Here is an 18908-nt window from a genome sequence, read left to right on the forward strand (position 1 = left end):
TCTCTGCGCACAGAATAGTTACTCAACGAAGACAAAAATCTAATTTTCCTATTATTTAAAATCACATGCGTCTGAATGGTATCAGAATTATTTTCATTTTAAAGTAATTAATTTATTCCAAATGTATGACAATTCTCTTGAAAAAGACTAGTCACTGTGTACAGGAATATTTTTCTTCCAAACAGCACTTGATCCAAAGAACTAAAGTATTAGATTGTATCATTTCATAATATAAATTAATATGAAATCCAAAATATTCACTTTGTTTTGGATGGATTTCAGATTTTCAAAATATGTTTCAAACTTGGTAAAGTACAAACTTGCATTTATATGGAGGTTTTACTTTTCTTTTTCTTTCTAATGTGTTTTTCTAATCTTCTATGTCATTTTATCTTTTGTATTATTTTCCAATTCTGAGAGTAAAACAAATTAATTGTGCTTCAATCCCTTATAATAGCAAGCCCATTATAGAGCTGAGCAAAGAGAGGTGTAAGGGATAAAGTAGATTACTTTGTCACCTGCTCTCTGAAGCATTACTGATTTCCTCTGGCAGAATTAATCACAGCTTCTGCTATATTTCTAGAGCACTTTTTCATACCTTACTTAAAGAATCAGTAATCACCTATTTCTTCGTTGGGCTTGCCTTTCAGATTCCTAAGTGCACTGTCTTATTATTCTATGTGTCCCCAGGGTCTAGTACTGAGCCTGGCACATAGTGGGTATTGATTATTGTTGATTCATTGAATGGACACATGCAAGTGTTAATGTATAAGCAAATGGAACAATTTAAACAAGATACTCTAGTGGGTGCTGAAATTAGGAGGAAATGTTCAGTCTTAGACATTATTCATTACTGCTTTCTGCTTGGCTGGAAAATGCCATTGTCTATAAATTGTATCAAGTTCTCCAAATTAAAATGTCATTGAGCCCCTGACCAAACCATGCTATGCTAGCTTGATATCTGAAAGCACTACAATCCATTATGCCAACTGCTGATACAGTTCCAGGCTATGGGAGCATCTGCCAAAAATGATGGGAAATAAAAGTCTGTGGGTCCCCTGGAAGGGAGGCTGCTATGTCCAAAAAGCTGAATTCCAGACAAGGACTCACCAGATGCTTTGTAAGCTAAAGAGCTGAGTTCCACTTCCTTGGGGACTGAGCAGATGGGACTCCCTGAACCCAGTCTCGAAGAGTGTCGATGGCAAAATGCCTAGCTTCTGCCCCATTTGCTTATCTCTCTTGTCCCCAAGGCTACAACGTACAGAGGGAAACTGACTCTTAGCAATGGAGGAGCCCAATACTTCAGAGAAGTCTACAAAGTACTTACAAATGTTTTTTCTGTGTATGTCTGTTCATATGGTTGGCGACAAAGTACGGAAATTTATGACAAGCATTATTATTTACACCCTCAGAGAAGAAAGGTATGCAGGCTGCTAGAGGAAAGAAGAGGCTCACGAAGGTATCAATCATCTCAGTACCAGTTAAAACAGTGGGAGATATAATCCCACTGGAGGTTCATGTATAAATGGGCACCCAAGAAATTTTTCCTGCTCCTTCCCCTCCCCCTTTGACACACTCTTCTTCAACAACACAGCAATCTGGACTGCATTGTTGTGTTTTTTCTTTCCCCTCAAGGTACCTACAAAGTTCATTTTGTCTAATTTTACTTTAATAAAAATACTGAGAACCAGAAAAGAGAAGTGGGATTACATGATGAGTAGAGGAAGCAACATAGAACAGCAGTTAAAGTCAAGGATTCCACGGTCAGATTGTTCAGATCTTGGCTCTGCTGCTTAGTTATTGTTTTCTCCTGGGTCAGTTACCTAAGTTCTCCTGTCTCCATGTCCTCTGCCAGGTAGGGATAATACTTATGTGCAACTATCGTCATGCTCAGAGTGTTACCTTTGAACATTCAAAGCACTGAAAAAAAATGATAGTGCACCCCATTATGGAATTTAATAATACAAGTAGTACTGAATATAAAATACCCTAAATCCACATATATACACAGAAATTGTATTTTTCTTCCATGATTCTCTTGCTGCTTTGCTTGAAATACTAAATATCAAATTATTTTACACAGTTTCATTTATTTTTTTAAAGTAAATTACTTTTGCTTGGTTGCTGATGCTCCCAGCACAAGCCAATTGGGTAACTCACCAAATGTTGTAGATACAATATGACAAGTAAAGAATGATTAACACCTTATTATTACTACTCTGGAATATATCAACTACCTTATCCTTTCAGTCATAGCTCTGACTTTTAATGTCCCTATGTAGAGTGCCTAGTCCAACCCTAGACACAATTAGGTACCACAGAGTTTGTACTACTGGAATTTATTTGGATGGTCTCATTCAGGCAATGCAATCTAAACAGCGAAAGTACTCAACTTACAGATGGAGTATCAGGGTCACGTCCAACCCAACCAGAGGCATGTGTTCTGCTGAGATCTCAAGATCTCAAGAGTCCTCATTGGCATAATGGGGATATTATTATTATTATTATCATCTCTATTACTATTACCTCACATGGGTGCTTGGAAAGACATCATTAAAAGGAACAAGGGATTTTCTGACTTAAAAAAAGTTGTGGTCTGTGGTCCTGCAAATGAAATGAGGCCATGGTAATTGACCTGTTTGCATTTTAGTGCTGACACTTTGTTACAGCAGAAGAGTTAAAAACACTTCAGTATTTCCAAGATCTGGAAGAAATTAGGCAGGGGATGTAATAAATCAGGTTTATGGCATGTAAGGTTTTGTCAAATTCTTTGACATTCCCAAAATTCTATCTCATTTTCTTGTAAATTGCCATCTTCTGCTGTTTAAATCTGATGGAGAAAACTTGTTTTCTTTCTAGACAAGAACGTCTGACCAGAACCCTGCAGGCCAATCTGCCTCCTTTCCTGTTGGACTAAACCAAGCTCTCTGGTGAGTCACTAAGCCAAGACCCTGCCTCTAGAAAGTCAGCCCCCAGAAAATTGGTGAGTCCTCGTGTTAGGAATAGGAATCCCTCTCTATTTTTTTTTTTTTTTTGCAGTCAATTATTTTGAGATCATTAGCAAAACCTAATTTTAAGTAATTAGTTCAAATGAGGACATTTTACCAAATATAATTAAGGTGGTATTATCCCCAGTTATATAATAATACAGTGAGTAAAATATATTCAGATCTGAACGGAAAATGTCTAGGAAGAAGTGATAAGGGAATGCAAAACGCAGTTCCCTTCCTGAGAGAGTGAATGAGGCATGGGGAGAGGGCAGTGTAAACCGTAAAATGCTACCTACCAAGGCACAGACTGGGACAGCACAGCAAGAGAGCAAAGGCAGAACATATGTATAGGTATCAGGGACCTGGGAGGAAATGAAAACCTGGGGAGAAATGTGTTGAATCATGACTTTGGAGCTCATATGAATAGGTCCTCCCAACTAAAGATGTCCTTCCTCTTCCCAATGATTTACAGAGATGAGTGAAGACCTCTTTACTCTCCACATTCCTGCTAGGTCAAATTTCTACAAGAGGTCACAAAGCCTTCTCTTTCAAACTTGTTAAGATAACTTAAAAGCAAATTCTGCCATGGATCTTTGTTCTTACATGTAACTGACAGGCACTCCATTCTTCCCTGAGCAAAGAGGGAACTAAAAACAGAAGGACCCCTGAGGACACCCATTTGATGAGCTACTTCTACCACAAGGGTTTAAATTCAGAAACTTTCACAACTGTCTAAACGTCTCTGTTGTCCAAAAGAAGAAAGGTAGGAATTAAGAGGTATTTACACAAAGGATACATAGTACCTCTTTCCCAGTGCTGACGCTGGCACCCATGGGAATTGCAGGGCTGGCACTGTGAATGGCAGAGAGGACCATGCTGATTATGTGGAGGAATCAACTATTTTTTTAACGGGGTAGGGGGGATGCTTACATAAGAGGATATTTTCTGAATCTCATCCACCGCATAACAGCTTCCAAATTTTTAGCGCTAAAAGCTTCTCAGTGTAATTAAAGGCTGAGCTGATCTAATTAGTTTGATGAAACTTTCAGTAGGGATTTAATTCCCCCTAGCATTTCTCTATTTTTTTTTTTTCTAGAATCCTTCTTTAGGCTTATCCCAAATCACTTAGTGGTGACATTCTAAATTGTCTCACATAGGTAGCATCTCCACTCAAACAAACTGATTGGAAAACTTCCAGCAGGTACATATGGCTAAAAACAAACTTCAAATAAAAGATTCTAAGTTGTTTTATTGAAGACAATCCTATCTTTCCTCCCTCTTCACTTTCATTTCCCTACCAACAAACTCTGTTAAATAATCTTCACCGCAGGAGGGAAATAGGTGTTTCAAAGCACTTTTGGAGGCACAAAGAGACTAAGAAATGCATAATAGCAGGGGTAGATTCCCAGGCAAGATTAATGAGGGAGTGGCATGATCCTTCCTTGTAAGTCATTTACTACAGAAGCCTTCATGGTCAAAATATTGGGATAGAAACAAGGATTAGTGAGATTTTCATCTATCTTTGAAGATTAAAAAAAATTCTCTAATGAGCACCTTAGGAATCAACTGGGATACGTTTATACAGAAAAATAGTTTTCCAAGTAGTTTAATGTGAATGGACAGGGCTATAGGTGTCTTCAGATAGACTGCAAGAATCTCACTGTGATACTGTGATTTGCCTTTCTGTAGGCTCCTCCAATTTCCTCTCCTATTGTAGCAATCACTCAAATATGGCTTGCTAGAAAAATTAAATTTAACTTAAAGTGATCACCAACTCTTTTTTTTTTAATTTTTTTAACGTTTATTTATTTTTGAGACAGAGAGAGACAGAGCATGAACGGGGGAGGGTCAGAGAGAGAGAGGGAGACACAGAATCTGAAGCAGGCTCCAGGCTCTGAGCTGTCAGCACAGAGCCCAATGTGGGGCTCGAACTCACAGACCGCGAGATCATGACCTGGGCCGAAGCTGGATGCTTAACCGACTGAGCCACCCAGGTCCCCCAAGTGAGCACCAATTCTTAAGCAACATATAATTCAGCTTTACTCAGTGTTATAAAAAATGCAAAAAATATAAACAAATGTTTCTGCCAAAGCACAGTTAGCATTGCTCTTGTAAAAGTCAGATTACAAAGCATATTTTTAAAGACCTATTACCCTCTAGGAATCTCATAGATGTGGGCTATATAATGGTAATTTATTACTTACAATTTTGTACTTTATTCTCAAATTTATATCCCTGAAAGTCATTTTCTTTTTTTTTTTTTAATTTTTTTTCAACGTTTTTATTTATTTTTGGGACAGAGAGAGACAGAGCATGAACGGGGGAGGGTCAGAGAGAGAGGGAGACACAGAATCGGAAACAGGCTCCAGGCTCCAAGCCATCAGCCCAGAGCCTGACGCGGGGCTCGAACTCACAGACCGTGAGATCGTGACCTGGCTGAAGTCGGACGCTTAACCGACTGCGCCACCCAGGCGCCCCAACCTGAAACTCATTTTCACTGAGCTCAAACATTTCTTTAAAGACATTTTTATTTACTTATGGGAAAATTTAAATATTTTTTAAAAATACTTTGATTGTCTTATTATAAATTCCTGGCCATTCAAGGTTTCTCTCTCTCTCTCTCTCTCTCTCTCTCTCTCTCTGTCTCAACAAACTAAGATTAGGTTTTGCCAAATTATGTTAAGCTAATTTTACTTCAGTTTGAAATTTGATTGTCACTAAAGTATAACAACACTTTTCTTACTGAGGCTTGGTTGTCTTACATGCAAGCTTAGTCTCATTTCAAATGCCATACAGGGAAAGCCCTAACTGCTTCGAATGAACATTAGATTATGGGTTGTTTCATCATGTTGAGTAATGTCTTTTTTTTTTTTTTCCACTTTAAAGAGCGGAGGTATGAATTAGTGAGGATGGCAGGCCATCTTTTTGTCTTGAGATCACTGTTTGCAATAAAACAGAGTCAGCCATTCAGATATTCTCTTTTATCTGACAGTACTTTGTGTTCTACTCCTGTTACCCCTTCATTGCTCTTGGGTAGGTCAGGTGACTACTCTAGGTCTGTTTCTCCATTTCCAAAATAAGAAGACTGGACTTGGAGAATGATTTCCAGGATCTTTCTTATTCTAACCCTCCAAAATTTCTTCTATGACTTCAGACATGGTGTTACTAGTATATGCCCCAGGATTAGTCATCTTCAAAGGGTTGCACAACAGATTGAAAAACGAATTTTATGCGTCACATGCTCCAGGGCAGAATGCTTATGGAAACTTAAGGAAGGTTTACATGGGCTTACTGTTATCACATATGGTGAGAATGAACATGGGCAGTTTCTCTCTTTTTAGTAACTCTACAAAGCTCATTTACCTGAAATGAGGTGATTTAACTCCAAATCTATGACAGTTGGTCACAATTTCATCTCAGAAGTAGGAAGAACAGGGCATTCTAAATAGTAATTCAGACATGGATGGAAACTATGACCCATCCAAAAGCCCTCCAATAAAGTATGTTGTCATTTACAGGCTGATTATGCCTATACCCTTCTACCCTCTAGTATCTCTAGTATGTCAGGAGGAAATGAAGGAAAGAGATAACATATCAAAAAAAACAAAAACAAAAACAAACTGGCAGCACTTGCTCTATACACATCCCCCAGGTTGTGGAAGTGAGAGACATGGGAGGTACCCAATCAATAAGGAGGAATGATATCAACCCAAAACCTGTAGAGATAATGACATGAGTGAACCTGCATTGCATGGACTCAGGAGGGGCTAATTAAATGTCATATGGAAGACTACTTGGCTTATTTTTGCTATAGTGATTTTTGTGATTGAAAAACCAATTAAAAATAGATGAGTTCTAAAGTGTATCTACTACTCATTAACATTTAAACATTACAGACATTAATCTGAAGTACAGTTTAATCTGAAACTATAATTTCAGATCACAGCAATCCATTGCAGCTTCCTACACTCAAAAAGTTGTCCTGCCACGCTGAACTGTCAGAAGACAACGAGACTCAGCTAAACCTGAGTGTTCACTACAGAAAACCTCATGTTTTTTACTGAATACCCCAAAGAGCTCTTTAGCTACATTCAAGCTTAGATCCCCTTAGATCTCCTTTCCTTTTTCTAGCCCACAGCAGGACTGACTTTCCATAGATAAAGTAGAGCCTATGGACTGACTCTAGGTTGGCCTGTTCATAGTAACAGTGAGGAAATGGGGTGGGTGGGGGTGTGCTTCTGTGCACCCCTTTCACAGTCCTCTTAACCATAAAGGGATTTTAGGCATCTTATCATGAAATGTAGTTATTTTTTTTTACCATGTTTCTCCCCAGTCTGGAACATATTCTCCATTCCCTGTCTATACCAGTCATCCATCAAGACTCTCATATTCTTACTCTTTTGTGTATCTTCCTTGTCTACTAGATCTCTTCATTATTTCATTCTCTTGGACTCCAAAGGGCATAACTCTGCCGCACAATTTAGTCCCTCATCACAGTCTATTATATATTTACAAAAGCTGTTTCTGTTTTTAAGAGACTCAAGAGTTTGCACAGTCTCCTATGGCAGGGACCCCAACAGACATTTCTTTTGGGACACCGTATTAGGTGGTTAAGAACACAACAGAGTCTGAAATCAGATTTCTTTGATTAAGCTCTAGGCTTTAATACTTGTTAGCTATGAGACTTCCTCAAGAAACTTACCTGCTCCAAAACCTGATACCTTCTCTGAAAAATGCAGATAATAAAATTACTGCTTGTACTGTGGAAATCCCTGTAAAACTCTTAGGAGAGCAGCAAGCACAAAATAAGAGTTCAGAATATGCCAGTACTATTATTATAATAATGAAAATAATAATTATTTTATTATGCCCACAGAACTTAGCAAAGTCCTGGGTCATGCTACATATTTATTAAGGGTAAAAGTTATTCTCTGGGAGGAAATCAATCCCTCTCACCACAAAGTACGGTTAAATTCAACTTTTCAGAAAACTGCACCTCCTTATATTTGTTAAGACTAGCATTTTCAAATCCCTCTTAGGATTCTTCTATATACATCCACATACTGGGCAAACCAGTATATATTCATAAATGGAAGAGAGGCAAGGATAACTTAAGCAGTGGCCGTTTTTCACTGATGTTTATCTGAATCGAGTTTATATGATTAGAATATTTTCCTTAGAATAAACCAAAGTATATAACTGCTTAGAAATAGCACCCATGGCAAATCATTCATAAATTCAAAGTTATTCAACTTTACATTTGGAGCTCTATACCATTAAACTGCAGCCATAGAATGCAACAGAAGTCTCTGATTCTAGCAGCCAAAAGAAACTGGGTTGTACCTGATTGAAAACAGGCACCTTGTATGGAAAAAATATTAATATAAGTTGAAATTCAAGGACTTCCCGATCTTTCTCTCCCTGTACCCCGCCAAGTTCCAATTCTATCAAGAGTTATAATAGATAAGGGCAGCTGAGAATGAGGGATGAAATTACTGATATCTTTTAGTCTGATAGTTTGGCTCAGGTAAATATCAAGTATGCTTATCAGATAACAAATGAAATAGCTTTACTTCTTTAGAACACATTTAAAACATAAGAACAAAATCATCTCATCATACAGACTCATTTGTTTTTGTTTTATGCAGCCTCTCTTGTAGCTGAATTTTTAATTTTTTTTTCCAAGTCACCACTGTATAAATAACACATAGACATTTAAGTAAAAATGAGCAAGGCATTTAACTTCACTCTACACCCAATATTTTTTTGTGCTTGGCTTCCTTGTATAGCTAATACACAACTACCCATGCAGATCTTAATTGTGACTTACAGACTACTAACGAAGAGGAGCTTAATTCCTTCATAATGTTCTCTGAGCTGCCTCCCTCCCCCAGTCCTACATAAACAAAAGTAGAATACTGAATTTAAGGTTGTGCCATTTGACTCCTCAAACACTGGGTCTTCAGCAAAGGTGCTTTCAGTCCGGATCTGAAATGATGGCATCATGAGATTAGAAATGATTCCAGTGACAATGATATTTACCTCTTTGAGACAGCCCATAAAGTTGTTACTGACTGGTGACCCTGGAAGGTCTGCTGTGCTGGGACTGCCTCCAACATAGAAAAAGTCATCAGACCCCAGCATGGTATAATCTTCTTGCGTGTAGCCCGTTGTGGTAAGAATCCCATCCACTGATATTGTCACCTAGATAACAAAGCACAGGGAAAGGACACGCTATACTCAGACCTAGATACTGTAATCCTGGGATATGCCTGTTTTGTGTTTTGTTTTGTTTTATTTTTTTCATTTTGTTTTTGCTTTTTTTTTTTTCTGTTTGTTTGGTTTTTATTTTTAGACCTATGGCGGAACCCATTTTCATGTCTGTTTGAAGTTTATTCTTGGATTCTATTCAACTAGCCCTAAGAGATCTAAACTAGTTAGAGAGTTAACTGATTATTGGACTAGTGTCAGCATCATCCCTACTGCAACTCAAAAGTTATTTAGCAGACACAAAAATGGTGTTAGTAAAATGCTTCCTAGGTTAGTTTTGCTGGTGTACATATTAGTAAAGTTTAGTCGTCTGTTATTCACTAATCACAACGTGCACCTTGTTAACATAAAAGGCGCAAGCTATTTCCAGCAACGTCACTATTTGCACTATTGAGCAGCAGTTGTTCAGCATGCAAGTGCCTAAATCCATGCCAAAGGGGAGGAAAGGCAAAACAACCAGTGGAAGCAGCACACGCTGATGTGCACATGCAGGAGGGACAGTACAGTTCAGAAAGGAAAGGAAAGAAAACAGGGAGAACCAAAGGAAAAAAAAAACAAAAACAAAAAAAACAACTGCTTTGTGATGACGTAAAGATGAGTGGGTGTGGCATCTCCAACATTCCCAAATCAGGTGGGCATGCCATGCATCATGAATGGTTAGAGACTGGCTGAGCTTGCGGTCACTCGGGCCAGCCACCATTTTGTCTTATCCCGTGTTAACCACAGCTGGATGCAAAACGTTCGAAACGTTAACGATGCCCCTACAGGTGAGTTGGAAAACAGAAGTTGACAGGAACAGGTAAAAAATAAGAAGGTCAACAACAGATGAAAAGAAGGAGGTCAAAGTAAGCAGAAGAGTACCAACCGCAGTTCCTCTTTTGTTAATGATGTCTACAGTTAAAAGAAAGAAAGAAAACACACGGCAAACCCAAAATAAGAAACAATTAGAATGATATCTACCGAACAATGTAGTTTGTTTACCATAGCGTGTCCAATGCCTGAGTGCTTTGTGGAGAAGGGGGGAGAAAGGAAATTAAAAACTGTGAACAGAATAACGATCGTTACTTAAAAAATATGATGGTCTCTACCATGTTAGTACATTTTTTGATTCAGGTAACGGTTAGTAGAATGAAACATTCCATGAATGACATGTTAGTTATTAAGCATGTTAGTAACATAGAAAAAGGGCAAAAAAATTTTACAAGAAAAAGCAGACTAACAAATAGGCCTCCCACAGAGGTAATATTTTTCCTGCCAGCATTGTTCGTAACTTGCTACTAGATAGAAACAGACACATGGCAACGTTCCCTTTGTCTCCCTGAGTACATCTGAAGGTCATTTAAAAAGTCTAAAAGGGATTCAAAGGCCTAAAGCTCATCAGCTGACCACTGCCGCCTTATGCCCGTAAGTGATCCCTCCCCCACCCTGGCCCACCCAGCCCCAGCAAATTCATAGGAATCGGTTGGCATTGCCCTGCTACTCAATTTTACAGCATACAAGGACTCCTCCTCAACTCCAAAACTTCCTTCGGTCATATTGATGGACTTTAGGGTCACAGTTTACTGCAATGAAACAAAGCAAAGATCCTGACACATAGAATGAGTAGAATGGATTTGTTTTTAATCTGTCCTGCCACACATGCACCCCAGCTCTATAACCAGTTTCCTTTGAGCTACCAATTCACAGTTTGGTTTGTAACCTGAGCAAAGGCAAATCTAGAAAGTGGGCTCCTCAAGCCCCACCCTTCCTTCTGCGCTTCTCTCAAATGAGCCTCCGGTCTCTTGGTGAGAATCTGAGAGAAAAAATAAAAAAAAGGAAAACCAAAGAGACAGACTTATAGGAAATCTTTGGTCTATAGCTGCACTGAGGGTGGGTGACTAACTCCCAGGGCAGGTGTGAAGCATGCAGGGCCCCTCCCATGCCAAGAAGGCCTCTGAAAGGTCTTTGAGGGTCTCAAGAATCCTTCAGTTTTACTTGTCTGCCTTAGCTAAACTAAGTCTGCACTCCTAAAATGCCTTTTTTTTTTTTTTTTTTTTTGCCTCTCTAGTTTGGATAGTTTAAGCCTTTCAGAAGCGGGAAAGAAAATGTTAGATGGTTAACAGCTCAGAAAGAGAGGGCTGTTTTAGTAAAGGAAAACCAGAGACAATCCGGTCATTCTCCAACTGTTCAGAGAAACAACAAATATGTTAAGGATATTAGTTTGAGATCAGCACGTACTGCAGAAAAATTAGTCACTGTCAACACTTAACAAAATGACACATTGTAATATAAAATTTCAAATAATAACCCAAACTTATAATGTTCAACATAAAAGGACAATCTATTTACTTTCATCTGTGTATACAGATAGATATACTGTAATAAGATGCCTCAGTTAAAAACATACAGTATATGTGGACCCACAGATTTACTAAAAGAATTGATATTTTACTAGTATATAGACTCTTGAAAGAATTTTTTTTTTAAATACAACCAAACAGAAATGGGCACCTAGAAGATGAAATGGTCTCTCCGGAGCCATTTGGGATTTAAAGTATCTGTGCTAAAAAAATTAAAAAAAAAAAAACCTTCATAAACAGAATCTTCAGGAGATGTATAGGCCCCCAAAGTCATTTTTCCCCTTGAGGGGCTTTTCATGTCCCCATGTCAGAGGTGGAGGTGGGGAGGGAGTAGGGATTGATACAATCCCAAATCACAAACACACTAATTTTTTTTTTTTACTACAAAAAAGGAACTGTGATTTAATGACCCCAATGTGCATGCTTCCAAATGATCACCATGAAAACTATAATTTAAAATCAAACAAAAAAATTAAAAAAAAAAACAAAATCACACACATCACAGGAAGGGCAGGTCGCAGGGATATCCTTGCAGCGATCTGGGCAATTGTCACATGTCGCTGTATTAAAATAGCCTTTGGGCCCCCAGAACTTTCTAGATATGCCCCTGCTCAAGTATGGCAGGAAGATTCATCTCAGAAGAAGAAAAAACTAATTTGTAAGCGACTCTGAGGAGCCCTGCATCATGTTGTTAGGATTTTCAAGTACCACACACACAGCTGTAGTGAGAAACAAAGCCAGTAACTCTCTTATCCACTGCGCTGTTACCTGACGCAGATTCCTGGTGACTTTCACATCATGCCAGGCATTATCATTAAACTTTCCATTCACGGGCTCCACTAGTGCTTCAAAGGCCCCTGATCCCAAATTAATGACCAGAGAAACAGCTCCATTTTTCAGGGCAAGATTGACATAATCAGCCGATTTCCCGGTGTGAAGCATCAGTCCATTCCTCTGAAGAGTTTTAAAGGACAGAGTTATTTCATCGCTGCTGCTTTGGATGGGGTTTTGAGACAAGTCGTAGCAGAAGTATTCAGATCCCTTGAAAGTGGCAATATATTCTTCTTTTCCTGGAGGAAAACAAATATACACATGCATAAGTAAAGAAATATACTATGTAAATCAGCAGACCTTAACACAAACAAAATCAATCAGCCCCCAAATTAACTCTATCTAATTAACATTCATGAAAAGAGCCCTGTCAAACAGAGTCAAATGGTACTGTAGGTGGCAGTATATTTTTAATAAGCCTCTTAAGCTATTGGGCCATCAACTGGAATAGCTAAAGCTGACATTCTTGAAAATTCAATTAATTTTTAAGTATCACTGCAAGAGCTCTGATCAGAGAAAGTAGCTCTGTGATATCTTCAGGGCATGAATCAGGTACCATAAATGCATATTGGATGGTTCTACTCTGCTGGCAACAATGGGTTCCAATGTGTTTGCAACATTCTCGCCATCCAACTGCGGCGTTATTTTAATTTTCAGTGAGACATTTATATTCAAAGATCTTCTCAGTGAAGAGCCAAATATTTTCATCCCTGAGGAACCATGACAAATTATCTGGTAAGGGGAGAGCAAAGAAAAAAATAGAATTTGGTCTGGGAGTAAATAGATCTCCTCCAGAGCATGTGCATTCTTTTTTTTTTTTTTTTTCTTTTTTTCCTCCCTGGATGGAGTTTAATGGAGTCTGCTGGATTGTTGATTCATTCCCTGATCTCACCAAGCAGATGGTAGGGCTGGCTTTTATGACACTGGTAAAATTTCCAGCACATCAACATGGGAATAGCATGTAAATGAAGTCTTAACATTTTCTTTATATCTGTCTCTACCATTTTTACAAGTAACAATGTGGATCCTGCAAGATGTCAGACAGATCAACCCAAAAAGTGGGTATTTGGAAAAATCAGTCTTCTTTCACTGGTTGAATGAGTTTGCCCAAAGGAAGAGTGTAAGCCAAAGCTTCCTCGACTTCCTAGGCAGTGATGGTATTGTGCCAAGAAAAATGACACAATATGGTCTGGAATCAGCTTCTGATAAACTATAAACACAGAATTATAAGTGGTACTGGCAAATCTAATCTGTTATGTTGGTAATATAGCGTCTCTACCCTGTCTACTGGAGGGTTCATATCAAAAAGGGGCTTACCCTTAGCAATAGGTTTTTACCCCAGAGCTAATTCATCTGACAGTGAAATAGCTCACATCCTTGCATCAGAGCTCAAATCAAGCTTTCAGCTCACCAAAGCCCGATGACCCGACTCTTTGGATGCAGACAGTGCCACAAGTGGGTACAGGTCGGAAAGGCATGGCACTAAGTAAGCACCTAACAAGTAAGCACCTAGGGATTTTCAACAAGGGAGTGTGAGACCTTGAAGAATAGTCACTGCCTACTAGTAAGTTATTAGTGACAACTAGCGGTCAAGTCAAACCCATCACATTCTGAGGCAGAACCATAGCAAGGACAATGCAAGCCATGCTAGAGGTCCCCTCCCATTCATACACTCAAAATATTGGCTGAGCACCTCCCAAGTGTTAAGCCCAGTCCTAGTCCTTGGGGATAATAGAGTGGCCAAAGCTGACAGGATTCCTATCTCTGAAAGTTTACAGTCCGGGTGTCTACATCCCTGGTCAGTTCACTATGGCAAGTAGCTTGATACTGGGAGTTAGCACAACTAAATATTTCTGACATACTGAAGGTGGGGGGGGGGAGTAGGTCAAAATATGAAATTAGATCCTGGCTTGGCTACTTGCTAACTGCACTGGAAGGGCAGTTATGCATCTTTCCAAGTCTCAGATTCTGAAAATGGTCAGTTACGCCAGTCTTGCAGGATAAAATGACATAATGCATGTATAGGCATCTAGCAAAGTTGGTAGGCATGAGGAATGGCAGATGCCTTCCTTCTTGTCTGTCTAATGTAATAAATGTGATAAACAATCTAAAACAAATAGCACATGTCAACTTCATTGGGAAATCTAGAATATTATCTTTAAGGTCAGAATAAGGATGCCTACTATCAACATACTGTACTTGAAGTCATAAATAATGTAGGAAGATAGGAAAAATATATAAGCATTATGAAGACTATAAGCGAAAACTCATATTAGCAAATATTATTGAATGAATTGAAAGACCAAAATAATCATCAGAGAAATTTTGGATTTAATAATGTATTTCAGGGTTCTGTGTACTGGGACAGTAAGTCTTTTAAACATATATAAACAGATCTATAGATTTGATGACATTCCATTAAAAATATGAAATTTTTAAATGAATGTGAATAGATGATTCTACAAGTTCTATGGGAAAAACAAAGAGCCCCAAATAGCCAAGCTATGCCAGAGAAAGATGAAGGAACTTTCTTATGTAAAGGTGGACATTTATTACAAAATTATGGTAATGAAGATAGTACATTAGGATAAATAAAAAAGGAGGAATTAAGGGGCGCCTGGGTGGCTCAGTCAGTTGGGCGTCTGACTTTGGCTCAGGTCCTGATCTCACAGTCCGTGAGTTCGGGCCCTGTGTTGGGCTCTGTGCTGACAGCTCAGAGCCTGGAAACTGCTTCTGATTCTGTGTCTCCCTCTCTGCCCCTCCCCTGCTCATGCTGTGTCTCTCTCTGTCTCAAAAATAAATAAAAACATTAAAAATATTTTAATAAAAAAAAGGAGGAATAAAAATACTGAAACTAAAAACAGTCTTAAGCATATATGAAAATGGTCTATATCAAGTAAGGCATTGCCATTAAATAAGCAAAGTATAGATTAGTCAATAAATGGTGCTGGTTATCTATATGAATAAAGTGAAATTGGATCTCTACATCATTTACAAGAATCAATTCTCTATGCATTAAGGATATAAGTTACTGAGGCAAATCTGTAAAATTTTTGTAAAATAGGAAAGTAAGATATTCAATTATGGAATGACCTATTAAATAGAAACAAAAAGCACTAATAAAATATCAATACATTCAACCACATTAAAATTAGGAACACCTGTTCATCAATAATATCATAAAGACAGAAATAATATAAATAAAAATTGTGACAAAATATTCTCATGCCATATTATTTTAAAAAGGACTACAATCCAGGATATGCAAAGCACTCTGATAAATCGATAAGAAACAAGACAAACAATGGGAAAATGGGAAAAGAAAAGCACAGTAATTTCACAGAATAAATGAAAAGATGCTCAATCCTGTAAGTCTTCTGGGAAAGGCAAATGCCAAATTATATTAAAATAACATGTCATAACCTTGAGATTGACAAAAAAATGAAAATAAAAGAGAAAAATTCCAGGTTTGGAAAAGCCATGGATAAAACGTAATTCTTACTGCTGCTGAGAAGGCTGATAAGACGAAAACTGACTGAATTCAGTAAGTACTACTTGGCATTACATAATCCCATGGGAATTTCTCACAGTGTAAAGGTCTCAGTCCTCAGAAAATGGTTACTGTACTCAATAGGAATAATATACCCCACTTGCTTTCAATTAATTTTTTCTGCTCATTGTTATGATAGTTTTATAATAGTAGCCACATGAATTATGGTTCACATACATATACATACATTATATATGGTGAGATTAACTTATCTGAAGATGATATTTGCAGAATTTTCATCCCCACTGAACACTCAGAATAAGTCTCTGAGCCACAGGGAGTTTTAAAGACCCTCCTCTGGCCCAACCTTTTGATGTACATTATTAAGAAAGTGAGCCAAGAAAAAGACTCTTAACTATAGAGAACAAACTGAGGGTTATTGGAAGGGAACTCCGTAGGAGATGGGCTAAATGGGTAATGGGCATTAAGAAGGGCATTTGTGATGAGCACTGGGTGTTATATGTAAGTGATGAATCACTAAATTGTATACCTGAATCTAATATTACACTGTATGTTAACTAGCTGGCATTTAAATAAAAACTCAGAGAAAAAAAAAAGTGAGACCCATACAGTTTAAATGACTCTCAAGTTCAGAAAATGTGCCAGGAACAAAAGCAGGACTAGAACTCAGCCTCTGACTACCCTTAAATAACTAAATAACCAAATAACAAAATAACAAAGTTTCTGGGTGTAAGGAGTTTTGGTTTAGTTAAAAGACTAGCATTTTATCCAAGTGACCTAATGTCATTTCAAATTGGCATAATTCAAAATGCATCTTAACAAAGGATTCATTTGCCAGATAATGTGACAGACCCAAGGAGGAAAAGTAGTAAACAGAGTCTGCAATTCACTAAATGGCAAGCTTTGAAGTTATATGAGTGTTGATGACATTTAGCACCAGGATGTTTCTATTACCTAAAAATGAAAACGTCATTTTTTGTATTGTTTAATTTCAAATTTAGATAATTCAAATTTGCATTAAAGGCAACCATATAAATATTGGAAAAACTCACTGTAGAATGTATCATTACCTCAAAAAGCCATAAATGAGACTTGAATCTAAGCAGGAAAAATATTTTTGCTATGCTGTTTTTCATGAAAGAATATGTATATATTCTTTATAAATATAAAAACACATAAATCATTCTATTTTTCTACAACACAAGAGGAGTATTTCCTCCAACTCTGTCTGCTACTAGATAGTCTTTGCCATTAAGTTTTGTGCTGGCATAAGCAAATAAGAAGCAATATAGTAAATAATTATTTATATTTTCCTATTGAGCATGCAAAGAATGGGTCTATTTCCATTTTAAAATACAAGTCCCAAATAACTTGTGCATTTCCAATATGTGCTAATGGGTAAATATAAAAAAAGAAATCAAATACCAACAACATTTTTCACAGAACTAAAACAAGTAATATTAAAATTTATATGGACCCATAAAAGACCGCAAATAGTCAAAGCAACCTTGAGACAGAAGAGCAAAGCTGGAGGAAACACAGTCTCAGATTTCAAAGATATACTACAAAGCTGTAATAATCAAAAAACTATGTCACTAGCACAAAAGTAGACATACAGATCATTAGAACAGGATAAAGAACCCGGAAATAAACCTATGCTTATATAGTCAATTAACCTATGACAAAGGAAGCAAGAATTACAATGGAGAAAAAGTCTCTTCAACAAATGATGCTGGAAAAACTGGACAGCTTCTTGCAAAAGAATCAAACCAGACTACTTTCTTATACCATACACAAAAATAAACTCAAAATGGATTTAAAGACCTAAATGTAAGATCTGAGTCCATAAAACTTTTACAAGAAAACATAGGCAGTAATTTAAGGTAGATAGGTATACAAGGAGGTAGGTAGGTAGGAAGAAAGGAAGAAAGGGAGAGAGAGATTAGATTTACAGTAATACATATAGCAACAAATAATTATTTCCAGGAAACATATAAATCAATAAACAAATTGACAAACCAACAGAAAAAAATAGAGAAAATATATGAACAGACACTCCATGATAATAGGATATTCATATGAAAAGATGTTCAACTTTGTCTTCAGAGGCATCAACTGAAAACCACAATAATGTATCAATATATTCCACTACAATGAATAAAATGAAAAAGATAAAATATACAGAGTGTTAGTGAGAACATGGAGCAAACAGAACTCTTATATATTACTGGTGGGAACTACGTTTTAAAATCGTTTGGCAATACCTTTTAAGTATGGATATCTGCCTACTCTACCACCCAGTAATTCCACTTGTGAGTATATATCCAGCAAAATTTCACATCATCAGAATACCATACCGGTATTTTTGCCCCAGCACTCTGCATTATAACCTCAAACTGAACATTACCAAAATGTCAATCAATGGAATGGAAATTGAATTATAGTTACACAAAGGAACAGTAATGAAAATACATAATCTTCAATTACAAACAAAAATATGGCTAAATATTACAATAATAAGGTTAAGTAAAAAAAGAAAAATGCCAGACTTAAGAGAGTACTTACTTATGATTCCATTTATGTAAAAATTTTAAAAAACAAGCAAAACTGGGGCGCCTGGGTGGCTCAGTCGGTTAAGCGTCCGACTTCAGCCAGGTCATGATCTCGCGGTCCGTGAGTTCGAGCCCCGCGTCAGGCTCTGGGCTGATGGCTCAGAGCCTGGAGGCTGTTTCCGATTCTGTGTCTCCCTCTCTCTCTGCCCCTCCCCCGTTCATGCTCTGTCTTTCTCTGTCCCAAAAATAAATAAACGTTGAAAAAAAAATTTAAAAAAAAACAAGCAAAACTAATCTCTACTGTTGTAAATCAAGATAATGGCTAGATGAAATGAGAACTACTGAGGACTATGGGGTTCTAGTAACGTTCTGTTCTTTTTTTTTTTTTTAATTCTAGTTAGTTAACATAGACTAT

At 37.5% G+C, this 18908-nt stretch overlaps 1 protein-coding gene across 22 annotated transcripts in view; it reads right to left on the reverse strand.

Moving 5' to 3' along the window:
* Positions 1-18908, reverse strand: part of NRXN1 (neurexin 1) — a 1147797-nt gene that overhangs the window by 696260 nt on the left and 432629 nt on the right. For 10 of the 22 annotated variants that reach the window (XM_043603362.1, XM_043603358.1, XM_043603353.1 and 7 more), the window contains 3 exons: positions 12368-12669; positions 10221-10265; positions 9033-9194 (listed from right to left, as the gene is read on the reverse strand). In XM_043603362.1, the coding sequence (XP_043459297.1) occupies positions 9033-9194; positions 10221-10265; positions 12368-12669 (509 nt within the window). The remainder of the gene's footprint in view (positions 1-9032; positions 9195-10220; positions 10266-12367; positions 12670-18908) is intronic. The other 12 variants (XM_043603351.1, XM_043603360.1, XM_043603352.1 and 9 more) reach the window with 2 other exon arrangements.

This window comes from Prionailurus bengalensis, chromosome A3, assembly GCF_016509475.1.
Source record: "Prionailurus bengalensis isolate Pbe53 chromosome A3, Fcat_Pben_1.1_paternal_pri, whole genome shotgun sequence".
Taxonomy (NCBI): Eukaryota; Metazoa; Chordata; class Mammalia; order Carnivora; family Felidae; genus Prionailurus; species Prionailurus bengalensis.